The sequence below is a fragment of the Halichoerus grypus genome, chromosome 1 (assembly GCF_964656455.1).
Source record: "Halichoerus grypus chromosome 1, mHalGry1.hap1.1, whole genome shotgun sequence".
NCBI classification, from domain to species: domain Eukaryota; kingdom Metazoa; phylum Chordata; class Mammalia; order Carnivora; family Phocidae; genus Halichoerus; species Halichoerus grypus.
This window is the reverse complement of record NC_135712.1, coordinates 148,629,913-148,646,819: the sequence shown is the minus strand read 5'-3', so window position 1 is coordinate 148,646,819 and position 16,907 is coordinate 148,629,913. Positions and strand designations below refer to the sequence as shown.

At 43.3% G+C, this 16,907-nt stretch overlaps 1 protein-coding gene across 10 annotated transcripts in view; it reads left to right on the top strand.

Moving 5' to 3' along the window:
• Positions 1-16,907, top strand: part of CTDSPL (CTD small phosphatase like) — a 113,416-nt gene that overhangs the window by 80,906 nt on the left and 15,603 nt on the right. For 7 of the 10 annotated variants that reach the window (XM_078073671.1, XM_078073655.1, XM_078073652.1 and 4 more), the window contains exons 3-4: positions 6,925-6,957; positions 13,702-13,803. In XM_078073671.1, the coding sequence (XP_077929797.1) occupies positions 6,925-6,957; positions 13,702-13,803 (135 nt within the window). The remainder of the gene's footprint in view (positions 1-6,924; positions 6,958-13,701; positions 13,804-16,907) is intronic. The other 3 variants (XM_078073664.1, XM_078073703.1, XM_078073684.1) reach the window with 1 other exon arrangement.

The following is a 16,907-nucleotide window of genomic DNA, read 5'->3' as shown; positions in this document are numbered from 1 at the left end:
AAGGGAAAGAGCAGGCACAGGATTCGTCCTCTCTGGTCCTCAGTGAGAAGCAGGGAACTACCAACAGAGCAAAATGCTTGCTTGTCTTGGAGTCCTAGGACAGAGACTTGAAGCGGATAGTCCTATGAGGTCCCCCAGCCAGCAAGAGCTGTGGATCCCCTTGGAAAGGGCCTACACTGCCCACTTATTGTGTGTGGTCCTTGGAGGGGCTATACTAATAAGTTGAGTTGCTTTCACTTCATGTGCCCTAAAGGAGCCCATCACTACAGGGACTTTCTTCATGTCCTTGTGGTTGGTCACTTTGGGCTCTGCTGGACCATGAAAACATTGCTCCTTGTGCGGCCTGGTTCTGCTCCCTCATTTGCCACTGCTGACAAAGTCCAAGTTGAAAAACTATATTCTAGTTGAAAAACTATATTCTATATTTCTAGCCTAGGAGGCTCCCACTGAGGTAGAACTAATGAAGGAGATAGAAGAGAACCTTTTTTTTTTAAGATTTTATTTATTTGAGAGAGAGACAGAGAGAGCACAAGCAGGGGGAGGGGGCGAGGGAGAAGCTGACTCCCCACTGAATGTGGAACCCGACACAGCTTGATCCCAGGACCCGGAGATCATGACCTGAGCCGAAGTCAGATGCCCAACCAAATGAGCCACCCAGGCTCCCTGAAGAGAACTTTAGTAGACAACTCAGGAAATGATATTTCAAGAAATGAATTCTGAGTACAGAAGTAACTTTTAGAATTTAAAAAAGAAATCCCATGATTTCTAAATAAAAAAATTCAGTAAACAAACTGAGAAAAAGGAGACTGAGGATGGTCACTGCTGAGAACTGAATTAATGTTCTAGAAGAGCAAGTGGAAAAAATATCTTACAGTTCAGACCAGAGACAGAGATGATAATTGTGAGGGGGGGCAGGAAGAGGCATCTAGGAGACCTAACAGCAAGTAATAGAGTTCCAGAAAGAGAAAACGGTGATAGAAGAAATTTTTCTTGAGTTGAAAAAAAATCTCGAATGTGTAGATTATAAGGGCTTGCCAAGTCTGCAGCAGGATGAGGGAGGCAGGTGGAGGAGCACATGCCTAGATATATGCTGTTGAAATTCTGAAATTTTAAGTGTAAAGAGAAAATTTTGCAAGCTACAAGAACAAGATATTTTCAAAAGAAAGAGAATTATTCTAGTACCAGACTTTTCATCAACAATATTGAAAGCCAGAAGACTATGAAAGAAAAATTTACAGGCTACTGAGAGAGAATTCCAAACCAAAAATTCTATATATGTGGCCAAGATATCATTTATTAAGGCAAAGGAAGTACATTTTCAGACATGTAATGATTCAGAGAGAGGACAAAAAAAAATCTGGGTGAGACTGATATTCTGTTATGATATAATTATAGAAGATGTAGGAATAAATACAATTATTAGGAATAGAACTGTAAGAAGCAGCACAATTAGAAAATAGATCCTCAATAGAGCCCCATGTCGGGCTCTGCACGGAGCATGGAGCCTGCTTGGTATTCTCGCTCTCCCTCTCCCTCTCCCTCTGCCTCTCCCCCTGCTCACTCTCTTTCTCTCTCTCTCTCTCTCTCTCTCTCTCTCACACACACACACACACACAGACAAATAAATAAATCTTAAGAAAAAAAAAAGAAAGAAAATAGATCCTCAAAATTCACAAGGAGTGAAAGGAGAAACGGGCAGAAATGTGAACAAACTATCAAAATTAAGAAAAGGAAAAAAAGAACGAACAACATAAACAGTAAACCGAACATAAAGAGTAGGCATGAAACCAAGTTCAATGAACCAAATTCTCCTAACAAAAGACCAAGACTATATCAGATTGGCTTGACAAATTCATCTGTATGCTGTTTCCAAGAATAGACCTGTATCAGATAGGAACGATTTTGGCAGCAAGTAAAAGAAAACTGACAAATAATAGCTTAAACAAATAGGGGATTATTTTTTTCACATAAAAGGCCTGAGTCTGGCAGTTGCTGGGGTTAGTTTAGGGGCCTGATGATGCCATGAGGGACCCAGGTTCTTTCTGTTCTTCTGTCTCTCCATTTTTCAGTTCCACCATCCTTGGCTTGTTTGCCTTCATCCTCACGCTTGTTTATTATCTCAAAGTCACAAGCTTCAGACAGCATATCCACATTCAAGGGAAGAAGAGAGGGAGGATCAGCACTACCCATGCCTGTCCCTCTTGTGGAAAGTAAATGCTTTCACAGAAAACCCCAGGGGACTTCTACGTATGTTGATTGGCCAGAACTTTGTCACATAGCTACCCTCCAGCCACAAGGGAGGCCCGAAAAGGGAAGAATTTAGACTGGCGTATTTCTGCCCTCAACAGAATCAGAGCTCTTTCACAAAGGAGAAAGGAGGAATGACTGCTGAGTAGACATACTAGGCAGTGTGGGCTCAATTATGCTGTAGTAACAACCCCCAGACCTCAGAGGCTTAAAACAATAAAAGTGTATTTTTCACATGCGACATGTTTATTATGGATTAGGTGGGCTCTCTGCTCTGTGGCATTTGTCCAGTAGATAGAGAATGTGAGCCACATATGTTATTTACATTTTTCTAGTAGCCTTATTTTGAAACTATTTTTTAAAAAGGTAAAATTGAGTTTAATAATATATTTTATTTAACCAAAGATATCCAAAATATTATTTCAATGTGTAATCAGTAGAAAAAATTAATGAGATAAAACTTATATTCTTTTTATCCTACTAATTCTTCAAAGTCTGATGTATATTTTATACTTAGAGCACATCTTCCTTTGCACTAGCTACCTTGCACAGGCTCAGTAGCCACCTGTGACCTGTAGCTACCATTATCAGACTATATAACCTATCTTATCCTCATTCATGGACTAGACTGAGGAAGGCCCATCTCTTTGCTTTCATCATTGTCACAGCAGGGAAAAGGGAATGTGGTGAATCACACTGGCTCTTAAAGTTTTCACTCAGAAGTAACTTATATCTTATTGGCCAAAGCAATTCACGTGACTACACCTAACTTCAGGGATCATGGAAGTGCGATCCTACCATGTGCCCAGAAAGAAAACTGGAATTATTTGGATAACAGTGCTAATTACTGCTAAGTAGGTGGCTACTAGTTTCTGACATCTAATATATAATGATTTTAAGAAGGTGGAAAATAGATGGGCAAAATGTAAAAAGAAGATCAAATAAAAAGAAAGCAAAGGTGGCAATATTAATATCAGACAAAACAAAATTCAAGGTCAAAAACATTAAACAGGAGAAAGAGGGACATTTTCTCATGATAATAGGTCTGATACATGAAGTGTGTAATAGCCATAAACCTTTGTATACTAATCAACAGTACAGACAAATATATAGAAGAAAACCATTTAAACACGATAAAGAACTATCTTCTAAAAATATGGGGCACCTGGGTGACTCTTGATCTTGGGGTTGTAGGTTCAAGCCTCATGTTGGAGGTAGAGATTACTTAAAAATAAAATCATTAAGGGGCGCTTGGGTGGCTCAGTTGTTGGGTCTGCTTTTGGCTCAGGTCATGATCCCAGGGTCCTGGGATCGAGCCCCACATCGGGCTCCCTGCTCAGGGGGAGCCTGCTTCTCACTCTCCCGCTCCCCTTGCTGTGCTCTCTATCTCTCTTAAATAAATAAATAAATAAAATCTTTACCAAAAGTCTTTAAAAAATAAATAAATACAGCAAACAACATAGGAAAATCTTTGGTAGTTTCTGACTAATGCAATAAGACAAGAAAATGAAACACTTGGTGTAAATATAAAAAAGATTAGAAATTAGTTTTATTTGCACATGACATGATTATTTACATAGAAAACCCAAATACTTCAAAAATAGAATCATTAAAAGGTTTTGCTATGGTAGCTCTTATTTATGGAGAAATATGCTGTGTTTCTAGATAAGACTTAAAATTTATATAGAAGAAATAATATCTAAGGATAGATGAGAAAATTTGGGGAAAAAATAATGAAAGATGACTTGCCTTAACAGATGAAGCCTTACTGTACACTGGATAGAAAAATATAGTAGTGGAATTTACATGATGAGACTCTTTTGTAAACCCTCAGCCCCAAATTCTGATGTGTTCCCCCAGTGAGCTTTCCTCATACTCACCCTCCCCCAATTTAAAAATCATTTTAGGGAATCTTTTGAGAATCGCCATTAGCAAAAGGACCATAATTGGTACCCTAGGTCTGTAGAGGATAAAAGAGATGAATCACTGCTGTCATAGTAAAAGTTTTATTTAAAATTAGTATTTGCCAGGGTGCCTGGCTGGCTCACTCGGTAGAACGTGTGACTCTAATCTTGGGGTTGTGAGTTCAAGCCCCATGTTGGGTGTAGAGGTTACTTAAAAATAAAATCTTTTAAAAAATAAATAAATAAAAATAAAAGTAGTATTTGCCTAGATGAAATACCATGAGACAATGTTGGTGCACCCCTGACAGGTTTCCTGGAGTGGCTGGCTGTGTTTATGAGAGAATAAAGGCCTTTGAAGGCAGTTCCTCTGGCAGAGCTGAGCTGGACTCAGTGTTCATTAGTAGACTTCCTTCACTTAATATTTATCAAAATGGCTTTTTAAAGAATTAATTAACTCTGAGTAATGAATCATTTGCATTAACACTTGACTATTCAGTCTGTAAGACCAGACCCCACGGAAAGAACCAGGGTCAAAGTGGGGCAGCTAAGGCCTAGAGGAGGACCCTCCGCCCTCCCTCGAACTGAGCTTGGTCAGGACACCTGGAACACAGAGCCCAGGCCCGTAAGTTGTGGAAGCAGATTCTATGCCCATCTTTACAGCCGGCCTCCAGCTCTCCCTGCCTCTTGGAACTCAACAGGCCGGAGGCAGAGGGAAGGCTGTGGGCGGAATGCAATGGGTGGCAGCTAGGGTTCTATCCACCCTACACATTCACTTTACCCTGGAGAAATGCTTCCGCAGCAGTGGCCTGGAGTGGCAACTGTTGCCACCATCACGGTTACAGCCTGAATCACCTGCAGGCCAGTTGTGCAAAATAAATGGGTCCAAGGCCCTGGCCAGAGGCAAGAAGAAGCCAGCACCCGGAAGACCCCAATGGCCAGGACCATGGAGGACTTTCTCAGGGAGAGGGCCTAGTAAAGGGATCGCTGGACACTCACTAATGCATGCATACCCCATGCACACATGCACACATGCATGCAAACTTCCAGGGTAATTTTCCAGCCCAAATATCTGGCCAGAGTAGCATCTTTGGTCCTAGCCTGTGTTTTGCCAAGCCCTTCGGATGTTTGTTACCGTTACCTCTTCCTTCACTGATGTGCTCCGCTTGTCTGAAGATGCACCCGTGTGGAGGGGCTGTTTGCGGCCTCCCACTAGTGCAGTGGTTCTCACTTGGAGATGATTTCGCCCCCCCCCCCCCAGGGCACACTTGACAATATCTGGAGACATTTTCGATTGTCACTACTGGGCATTGTACTGGCCTCCAGTGGGTAGAGGCCAGGGATGCTGTCGAGCATCCTACAATCCTCAGGACAGCCCCCACAGCAAAGAGTTGTCAGGCCCAGAACGTTGGTAGCTCCAGGGTTGAGAAACCCTACTCTGTAGTGGCCCAATGGGCTTGTGAGCTTCTGGTCAAAGTCTCCCCACCAAGAGCAGTGACCTGCTCCTAGGTCCGGGTGTTGGGAGTAATATTACCTAAGAGCTTTGGAAATGAACTTCTCTGCAGAAGTTCTTAAAAACTGGGATTGGATTTGATTGTGCCGTCATGTTGGAGAGCAGCACAGCCCTGCCTTGAATAATGGCAGAAGGCAGTTTGGAATCCTTAAGACAAGCCCCAAGTGTCCTGAAAAAGGAAAGAGCATCAAGACGGTCTCGAGAGGGAAGAGTAGTCGCTGTTACACTGCAGAGGTGGTAACTAGGGCTGCAGATAATCAAGAAGCTGCTAAATGATGCTTGGAGTCAGAGCAGAGCTCAAAAAGGTGCCAGCCACCTGCCTCTGTCAAGTCAGGTTTGACCCCTTCCCATGAGAGCCTTGTCACCAGTGACCCCCTCAGTAAAGAGGGATATACTGTTCACAGATCCTTCTGTGTGGGAGACTGGAAACAGTTCCTCATTAGGAACTATGATGCTGCTATTCATTGTCTCCCATCGAACCATCTAAAAAGGAAGAAACACAGAAACTGGAAATGCTCAGTAGAGATAACGGAGAGAATGTGTTACTTTATTAGCATTTCGTAATGATGCTAAAATGAAATGTTTCCATCAACCAGGTTTGGAATGGCTGGCATTCCAAGGCTGAGGAATGGGTGAGGCCCCACCCTGGGGCCTGAATTTTCTTAACACTCCCTGTGAGTACAGGTTCTGTCCCTCTTAAAGGGAACGCTGTCTCCACGTCTGTGGCCTCAGGGGGAACCTCTTGAGCCTTGCCTTGTCCCCCCTTCACAGTCCTCCTCTAGAAGAAAACCAGGAGAGGCCAGGGTGTTCCTCGTAACCTGATAACTGGCCTTCCTTTCCCTGCATATTATACTGACTTAAGGCTTAGTCTTTTTAGGGAAAAACTTACTTAAAAGAAGAAATAAGCCAGCTATTAGAGGGATTAATGGATCAAAGTAATATATGGGCTTTTTGTTTTTATTTTTCAATTAAGGATTAAATTCCTGGGAGTAAGGGAGGCACCATTTAAATAAACAAGATTAATGAGGCTCAGGAACCCAGCCTGGTTTGTCAGCAGAGGGAGTGTCTGGGAGGCAGAGTGGAGCCCAGTGCCCTAACTGGAAAATCTTTGGGTTCCTCCTGTTCATTAAATACCACTAAGGTACAGAGAACAGGAAATCATAGGGCTGCTGTACTCAAGAGTGCTATGAAGTTTCTTTGGAGTATATGATCTACTTACTTCTCTTCAAACCTGACAATGATTTCTTTTTTCTTTTTCCTTAGGGTGACCAGAGGCAGGTCATTCCCATACCGAGTGTATGTATATTTATCCAATTTTATTTAAACATTCATAGAATCTTGTAGCTTTGGGCCTACTGACATAAAAGATTTTTTTTAATGTTCTTGTGTACGTTGAGTTTAGCGTGTGGTATAAACAGCTCTGTTCTGTTAAAAAATGAAGCTACATTTTAAACTGTGAGCAGGAGGTTCTGTACAGGGAGAGTTTCCTTTCTCAGGAACAGCGGGGCAACCAGCATCTATTCACCAAATTCTCACCTTTCCTTTCTTTCTGCGCAGGGCCTCCAAGCTAATAAGCTAAGGCAGCCTGCTGCACTTCCCCACCCCAGCACCTCAGCCCCAGCTCCACAGACCAGGAGAACATACTTTGGCCCAGACATAGGATTTTACAGCAGGTTCTGTCCCAGTGGGCTCACCAAGCCCATGGCCCGGGTGACCAGACCAATTCTGACTTACTCAGCAGTGTTGGTAGCTTGGCCCTGGCTCTGAGATCAGAAAAAAATCGCCCCAATTGTATTCCCTGAACTTGCGGGACTCACCCCCACTCCTATAGGCTGGCTTTGCTCTAACCCTGTTCCAGCTGGGCACTCCCTTGGGCCACCACTTCTCTTTTCAGCCCTGAAATTTCGGAGAGTAGCTACACCAGTGTTCAGCGTCAGCACAGGCCAACCCCCTCCCCCAGACATCAGCTATCCCCACTGTTCCTGCTGTGACAGCAGAGCCACTTAGCCTGAGACAACAAGATACAGACCAGTGACTGACTCTCCAAAGAAGCTGGCGCCTGGGTGGCTCACCCATTAGGCGTCTGCCTTCGGTTCTGGTCGTGGTCCCAGGGTCCTGGGATCGAGCCCCGCATCGGGCTCCCTGCTCCACAGGAAGCCCCCACTCCCCCCTGCTTGTGTTCCCTCTCTCGCTGTGTCTCTCTCTCTCTCTCTCAAATAAATAAATAAAATCTTAAAAAAAAATTGGCACTTGAGCTGTCCCTGTCAAACAAGACCATTTAAACAGCCCTGTGTCCTTAGAGAAGAGTTTAGATTTTAAAAAGATGTCCATAAATTGATACTTTAATCCATAAAGAGTCTCTGATTCAAATTGTTTGACTCAAATCTGTTCATCTAACTTTCCTTGGACTTTTTCACATATTTTCTGGGAACATCCAAGAGACACAGCAATCTTACACTGGAAGGAATGGATTTCATTAGTACAGGTTGACTCCATATTTGGTAGTGAGTGTCAATTATAAATTGTAATACATTGCCCCCCAATTTTTTGATAATTTCATTTTTCTCAGGACTTTAACTCTCCATTAACAAGTTTCAAGGGTTTGTGGAGTGGTTCTGACTTCTCTAGCATGCCTGGAGGTTGGGCTTTGTCAGGAAAACTGACTTTAATCCAAAAAATGGATCAAGCAGAACTTTTTATCCAGTGTTTGGGTGGAATACCTGGTAGGATTGATACCAGAGGTGTCCTTTTAACCTTTATACAGAGTAGTTTCATACATTTTTCCTGCAAAGTTACCTACATTAAACAGGTGACAGGTAGCAGCTTTTCCCTTACCTGTGATACTCCCATAGCGCTGGTTTTTCTCAAAGTTCATTAAGTGCCGAACAAAGCATTGTCAGGGTAGAACTCTACCGAGGAAAATTACCCTTTCCCCAGAAATCTCAACACATTCTAGAATCCCAGAATGAAATAGCCAAGGGGGAAAGATCCCTTGTATAATTTAGTGCAGTGTTAGATCAATAAACTGACTCCTTCCTACAAATGAGACTCTAGGTCAGGCCTTGTGAGTCTCTGAAATATCTTGCAGAAAAACAAAGCCTAGCTAAAGTAACTTGCATCACTGTATAATATCCTCCAGAAAAGTAGGTCTACTGATGGGCTCAGTGTGATTTCCACTGCCTGCTTAGCATGCACAACTACACCCAAGTCCATCTGAAGGCCAGCTCAGCCCCAGGATTCGAGCCTTGGGATCCCCTGCAGAATCTGTACCCACCTGTCAAGGCTGCAGGTCACATTAACAGAGTAGCCCTGCCCTTTCTGGATCACAGGGGACCTGGTCAGGGAGCCTGTGTGAGTTTGGGGTGCTGTACCGTAGGAAATGTGAAAATCCAGGCTTGTGCTAATCCCAAACGAGAGCCTATAGACTCCTGAAAGCTGTTTCAGGCCCTGAAGGTGAAAGGTGTCCCCGAGCCTGTGGGTACCCAGACTAGTTCCAGCTGGAGTCCCCCAGCCATCTTTCTTCCCACCATACCCATCTTGTTTCATTTTCATGCTACTCTGTTTATATGTGCAGCTTTGGTCTTTTGATTTTTTACTAAGCAGTAATTCAAGTTCATAGTTTTAAAAAATACTGAAAAAATAAAGTAGAAAGAAAAAAAAATTCCCAACATGGTCCCACTCCCTGGAATAACCACTTTCAATATTCTGTATCCTTCCAGAAATCTAAATAAACACAACCATATTTACACGAATGAGAATTTTGCAAGATGTTTTTTGCTTTAAACAATATACCTTGAACCTCTTTCCAAATATTAGTGCATAGTGAGTGATCTACCTCTTTCTTTCACATGTCCTTGATGGCATTTATTTTGTTTCTCCTTCTGGGTTATTACAAATACTTAGGAATATTCCTGTGCACGTATGTTTATGGACTTGAGTTATAGATCCTTTCCTAATTGTTGAAATGCTAGATCAAAGGATATAGCTTACATTCTGGGTAGATTAAAGCCAAATTGTCCTCTGAAAGCCTAATTTATGTTCCCACCAGGAGTGTGTGGGATTGCCCATTCCCTTACCAAAAACGATGATAATCAAATATTTAATCTTTGCCGATCTCTAAGTAAAGAATGGTATATCAATTCATTGCTTTGATTTGCATTTCTTTATGAATGAGGATGAACATCCTTTCATAAGTTTATTATTTATATGTCTTTCTTCTTCCCTATTCATTTCTTCTGGATGTTCTACTGTGTTATCTTTTTCAATTTCAAGGAAATTAGGACTTTTACCCCAAATTTATGGTATATCTTTTGGCCTTGGTTATAATCATTTTGGCCACAAAGAAGTTTAATTTTATATAGGCAAATGTGTTAATCTTATCCTTTATGGCTCCTGAATTTTATATCATGCTCTTAGAAAGATCTCCCCACCCTATGACTGTGAGCCATATTTTCTCCTAGTATTTAATGGTTTTATCTCTACACTTAAATCTGTTGACCCATCTGGAATTTATGTTGGTGTAAAGGCATGAAGTAATGATCCAGCTTTATTTCCTTTTCCAAGTGGCAGGGCAGTTGTCTCAACACCATTTATTGATTAATCCAGCTTTTATACCCCTCTTGAAAGTGACATCTTTATCTGGACTTGACATTAAACATACCACTCAGCAACATTGGCCTCCCAACCATAGGCTGGGATTTGGGGCCCTCCACACATCTTACTGGAAGCCTCATGGGCTGCCCAGTAAAAGTCAGATGTTGAAGGGTAAAGAAAAGAAGCAGAGGGACGGGTTTAGAACCCCCTCAAGATTGGGTGGTCATGGCTGAAGGTGAGCACTCAAATGCTCTGGCCCTAGCGAGGAATGCCACTGGGGCTGTGAGCCAGTTCCTCCCATGCCCTCTCTTCATGAATCTCATTCCATCCTGACGCTCACCACGCGTGGTTGCAGTGCAGCTGAGCCATAAAAGTGCTGAAAGGGGAGAAGAGAAATGCGTTTTCTAACAGGTGTCTATGCTGTTTACCTAAGCCTTTTAATAAACAGTAGTATACTTTTTTCCACCAAACCTTATGAAGGAACCCATCAGCAGAAACAACGACTGTAAAAAAAAAAGAAAGAAAGAAACGATTGTAATTAAAGATGGTCTAGAGTTTTCTTTGTCCCCTCCTGCAGAAGCCCTGAGATCTCTGCCCTCAGCTCTGGGGCTTAGGGAGCCTAGAGGGCAGACTCTGAGCCTGAGGACTCTTTTGTACAAAAACCCCAGTCTGATGTGCCAAGAAGTGAGTGAGTAGGGTGGGTACTCTAAAGAACCTTAGAGTTAACTGTTCATGGCTGCCAGTTCACTACCAAGGATGGGAAATTCCAGACCTACTCCCAGGAAGAAAACTGAAATGAATGCCCTTCCGAAACCTTGGGTGGCAAGCCGAGGTTCCTTCCTTCCCCCTCCCCCCCCACATGGTTTTGCCCCCTCTCCCCACCCTTTCCATCCCCCTGGCAGTGCCCTCCATGTGCTTTGGAGCAAGAGGTTTGTGTAGAAAAGGCTCTTCTTGATATAACTGGTGTTCCTCTTGTTCTCCAGTTCTATGATGGCCTGAGAGGAAATTTGCCTCAGGGCATTTTTAGTTAATAATTCAAGCATCACCTGAACAGATCAATTGAAGTAACAAAGCACTGTTGCAATTATATAGCGCATGTTCCAAGGACACAGCTGTCCAGAAGAATTCTTACCAGTGGTCTGAAGAATTTGCATTAATCTAAAGCCAAGCTCTCAGAGAAGCTGTGTGCACTTAGGAAGCGGGCTGAGGATTAATGGAACCTCCTTGCCCACTGCCCCCAGCCCGGCCTTGTTCTCTGCAGCACAAATACTAGATCAGTAGCTTGCTTAAGAGGAGTCTTCCCCTTCTCCCTCTTTTCTCTCTTCCAGTCGTATTGTGAGGCCTCTTCCATACTTCAGCTCAGAGAATGCTTGCAAAGTGTGGGTTAAATATGCTAAGAAAGTAATTTTTATTCTCAGGTTTGGAAAATAACTGAGCCACTTTTGGCAGATCTTTGATGTTTTCAGATCTGCTAGGGATAGAATTTCTAGAGCCTTATTTTCCAGGCTAGCAATTACATAAAGTGAAAATGTTGTTTAATATATAAATGCATTGAGAAAGGAGTGGACAGATACACACTGAACTAAAAAGGGGGGTATCTGGGGAGAGGAATGGGGCACAGGGAAGAGGGAATAGTTGTCTGCTACATGTCTATATTCTTTACAATGAGAGTGTGTTTTTGTTACATAATTGTGTAATAAAAAATTAAAACAAATTTTATTCTAGTCACAGGCATGCTTTCTGCTATGGCGCAAACAACAGAAAATAACTCAGATCCTCTTTATTATGTTCGCTCACAGAGCTCATCATACCCTGCCTTTTTAAAACACTTTTACAGGACTTCTTGCAAGTTTAATTTTTCCAGCCACCTGCTTGCTTGTTGATGTATAATGAAGGACAGAGTCCTTTCTAGGGCCCCAAATCCCATGCCCCATGTCTAAGGCACATCTCCTCCCAGGCCACTTGCAATTGCTGGGTGAGAATATACTGCTTGGTGAACTTTAACTAGAGCCAAGGGAGTTGGAGGCCATGAAGGCTTTTTCTTCTGGACGATGCCGGACAGGAGGAAACACCCACACTCACTGGAGAGAGCCCCTGTGAAATTAGAATCACCACACGCAGCCTCACCCCATCAGCCCAGACAAGATGATCATCACACTTGCAAATTTACCTACCCTGTCGACTTCCTGTGTTACATTCACTGTTGAATCAGCAAAGTCCAGAATTAACTCTGGACCCTTGACTCCTGTTCACTTTAACCTCCCCCCAACCACCAGAAAAACAAAATATCCATTTAAAAGGGAATACCTCTTGATTTCTTTTTTCTTGTTTTTTGTTTTTGGGGTTTGTTTGTTTTAACAAGCTAAATTGTCTGTTCTTCAGTGGCTAGGGACACATTTTTTGTGTGTTTTGTTTTGCATTAAATATTGAACAGAGAGAGCTTGACCTTCCAGGGTAGAAAATTAGCTAGTTAACATTGGATACTGAATACACCACAAAGTAAACTGAAATACTTCAAATCATCTCTAGAATGAGGCAAGGCCCAGAGAAATAAAACTCTGAATCAAGAATGAGGTTGGCTGAAGATACCTAGCCGTTTATTAGCTCTTTACAACCTCTTTATCACAAGATTAGATTCAGCTACTACAAAGACATAAATAGGTTTTCTGATTAGTACACAGCATGTGGATTAAAGTATAACTTCCGGATACTGAGAATCCAAGGGGTAACAATGCCACGCTTGCTCAATATTAACTCTGCAGTGGGGCAGACACCAGACACCACTTTACCTCAACCACTTTTATTTCTGTTTCCTATTATTGGAACTCACTTTGGATTGCATTTTGCTGGTGGGTCTGTAGGTACTCTTCAAGTTTCTGAAAATTTTAGTCATTAAAACAAACAAAAGCAAACACTGTGGTTCCAGTATAGCTCTAAACTATACTTCTGTACCACAGTGAATTTCAGACAAAATATGACCCCAGGAAATGGGCCTGGAAGTATGAGAGTAGCTGATATAATCAAACATTTATTTTTGCGTAGCCCATTTTAACAATAACAGTAGCCACCATATATGTGCCAGGCAGAATGCTGGGCGCTTTACCACAGTTACAGCTGATAACAACCTTCATGGTAGGTATTATTATCCCAGCTTACAGCCAAGAAAGAGACAGAGCTGATATTCAGAGCCTGGCTTGCCTGGTTCCAAAGCCTAGGCCCTCAAATAGCCATTCAGACAATGGCACAGTATTTGTTAACTACCTAGTCCTGTTGTTTTTAATAAAATTCCGTGATGTGCTTAATCAGGCATTTAAACGTTTGATCTCATTTAAACCTCATTGACATAATATGATACGATAATAAGGGCACTGGTTTGTCTTTTACATAAAGGTAATAATACTGGTTTGTTTTTGTTTTTGTTTTTTGTTTTTGTTTTTTTCATTTTAGCCACCAGCTAAATACCTCCTTCCAGAGGTGACGGTGCTTGACTATGGAAAGAAATGTGTGGTCATTGATTTAGATGAAACATTGGTGCACAGTTCATTTAAGGTAAATCAACAAAGAAAGCAATCCATGATCTTTGTGATTTGGTCACAGTTGTATTGGAAAGTAAAAATAAAGAAGGATGACATTTTGTGGTTGTTTGTGTATGACTTCACTGTGCATGAAGAAATCCCAAGAACAGTTGCTTATTAACTCTGGTAAACATTAACTCAAGTAGTTGAATATTACATAGTTAGTTTGGGGGAAAATGCTGGGCTGCCGGTGTCACTGAGACCTCATTCTTAGGAGATCTGAGTTTTCCAGCCCTCCAACCCCTGCAGAAATACTTTTCATGTGGCAAAAGGCACCATGCCCCAGGACACTACTGTGTACTTGTCAAGCTAGTCAGAGTGCTGTATGTTTTCTTGGGAGGGGCAGGACAGGCACCGTTAAACTGTCAAGCAACCTGCTATCTTGGAAGTTTTCCCAGACCAATTTCTGAAAGATGTCCAGCTCTGAAGAAGACTTCCAGGGTGACAGCATCTGGGCAGATTCAGCCATTTATTTTGAGCTTTTTCATGAGAAGAGGTTGCTGGGTTTGTTTTATTTTTACAAGCTTCATAGCTGAATGAGTATCCATCCACCTGCATGACTTCCCTCCTGAAGGGGGCGGGGCTGCAGTGATGTCACAGGGAGCATCACGCCCCAGCTTCTTTCTGTCTCCTTCCTCACTCCACTCCCTGCCAGAAGGACAGCAAAAATTACACATTCCCAGAGGGTGTCCATGTGGGAATGGCTGTGGTTACACTATTATGAAGTGACTTTGTGAACCATCTTTCCATTTTTTGAAATGAAACAAGTTGTTTAAAAGAGGCAAATGATGAAAAGGTTTGGAAATAGGGAGCTGGGGGAAAGAAGAAGGGTCCTGGTCCTATTTTCCCTTGGGGTATTTCGGGAGATGAAACTGCTCCGCTGTCACTGGCCAGTTAGACCCTGTTCCTCCTTTTACCCCCAGCCCTCAAATCCCCTTCCTTTGCTGAGAGATGTGAGAGGCACCGTCCATGATGGGGCATGTGTCTCATGTGAACCGTAGTCATTCCTTGACCATTGTATTGGGAAGTGAAGGAGCCATCAAACTGACCCCGAGACCTTTCTGTCCAGAACATCCTCCTTGTGCCTGTTTCTCCCTCAACAGAAGCCTTCCTTAACAGGACAAGGCCAGACAGCTGTCTGCGAGTCCTTTGGGAGAAGGGAGGAGGTGCCAGACCTCCTCTAGCAGTGGGAAATGGCCCATCTGGCCACTGGGGCCTGGAGGTGTCACCTCCTTCCCCAGCACCTTGAGGGCCTTTCCAGGATTGGTCCTGTGACTGCCATGACCTTGTGTCCCAGCTCAGCTCTGAACAGCATTGGAAACCTTTTCTCCCCTGTGGGCAAGTTGCTCCGGACTTTTCAAATCCCTCAGGAGGAAAGCCCTTTGGAGCAGGGGTCATTTGCCATTTCAGCCTACATGGCTTCCTCCCAACACTGGCCAGACTGCCCGAGGTTACGGAGGGTTCCTGCCTCCAAAGGCAGGGCCTGCTTGGAGGGCGTTATACCACGAGCTGATGTGAACAGCATCTCTTCATCTCTTCCTTCCCTGGCCTGCCTATATTTGCAAGCAGAATATTCTTTATGGTGTGGGGTTTTTTTATTTAAGTATACTTCACATACAGAGTTATATTAGTTGCAGGTACCCAATATAATGGTTCAACAGTTCTTATTTCTCCGTGCTCATCAAAATACATGTACTCTTAATCCCTTTATCTGTTTCACCCATCCTCCCCACCTCCCCTCTGACAACCACCTTTACTGTATGGTTTTTAGTGTTCTGAGCATTTCGGAGGCCTCTCCTTGAAAATGTACAGCAGTACGACACACAGACTCTTAGACCCAGGCTGAGAACCGTGGCTTGGCATGGCCTCCTTTACACCCAGCACGTGAGAAGAGACTGAGGCTCAGGCTTGCTCTGAACTGGCGAATGGTTTTTCTCTTTTAATGTACTCTTTGGAATATGATTTCACCATCTGCCAATGCCTTGTCAGAGTTTCTTCCTTCAATCTTGTGTTTTTAGCATGATTTTGTATTTTATAAATTTTTTTAGAGATTTCATTTATTCGCTTGTCAGAGAGAGCACAAGCAGGGGGAGTGGTAGGCAGAGCAGGTAGAGGGAGAAGCAGGCTCCCCGCCGAGCAAGGAGCCCGATGTGGGACTCGATCCCAGGACCCTGGGATCATGACCTGAGCCGAAGACAGACGCCCAACCGACCAAGCCACCCAGGCGTCCCGATTTTGTATTTTAGTTGTAGAATTGTAAAATACTGAACTCATCCTTGGCCTTCCAACCACAGGAGTGAATAAATTGTAATCTTAAGCCTCAGGTGCTCTACTAAGTGCTTAGGAATGGTTCTGCGATCTAGAATTTTCTATGTATTTTCAGTTTACTTATCAAAGATAAGTGTATGTGTGTATGTGTGTACAGCGGTGGGCTTAAAGGCAGATCCCAGTTCAGATTCTGACCAGATACTCCGTACCGCACACCCTCTCTGCACCCCTTCCCAGTGACCACCACATATGCTCTCCTCCCTCTCTCTCTCTCCTACTTGTCCCCTCTCTGCACCCCTTCCCAGTGACCACCACATGTGCTCTCCTCCCTCTCTCTCTCTCCTACTTGTCCCAGGGGTTTGCATTCTTCTGATTCTCTTGGGCCTGTTCATTTGAGTAGTTTCCACCTAATTTATGGAATTCCATTTAGAACTATATGTAAGCCCAGCACTGACTTACACAAGAACTGCCAAAGAATCATATTTGGATTTTAAGTGTCATTAATATTGTCGAAGAGTTCTTTTAAATATGCCGAAGTTTGTGGGTGTGCTGGGCATTGTGTTAGAGCAGAGCAGTCTAGGGTGGGCTGCCTCTCCCCCACGGCTCAGGGCAGGAGCCAGTGCCGGGCAAGGCTGAAATCACTGATGCTCAGGACCAATGGAGCCATGGGCACTCATCAGACCCATTACTGTAGCTGTGGAAGAGAGGAGAAACCAAGGTACAGAGGGAAGGAGCCTGCCCAAGGTCATGGCTTGTGGCCTCTGACTTCACCCCACGTGTCTGTGGCCCTGCTTTGTGTCCATGTGCTCA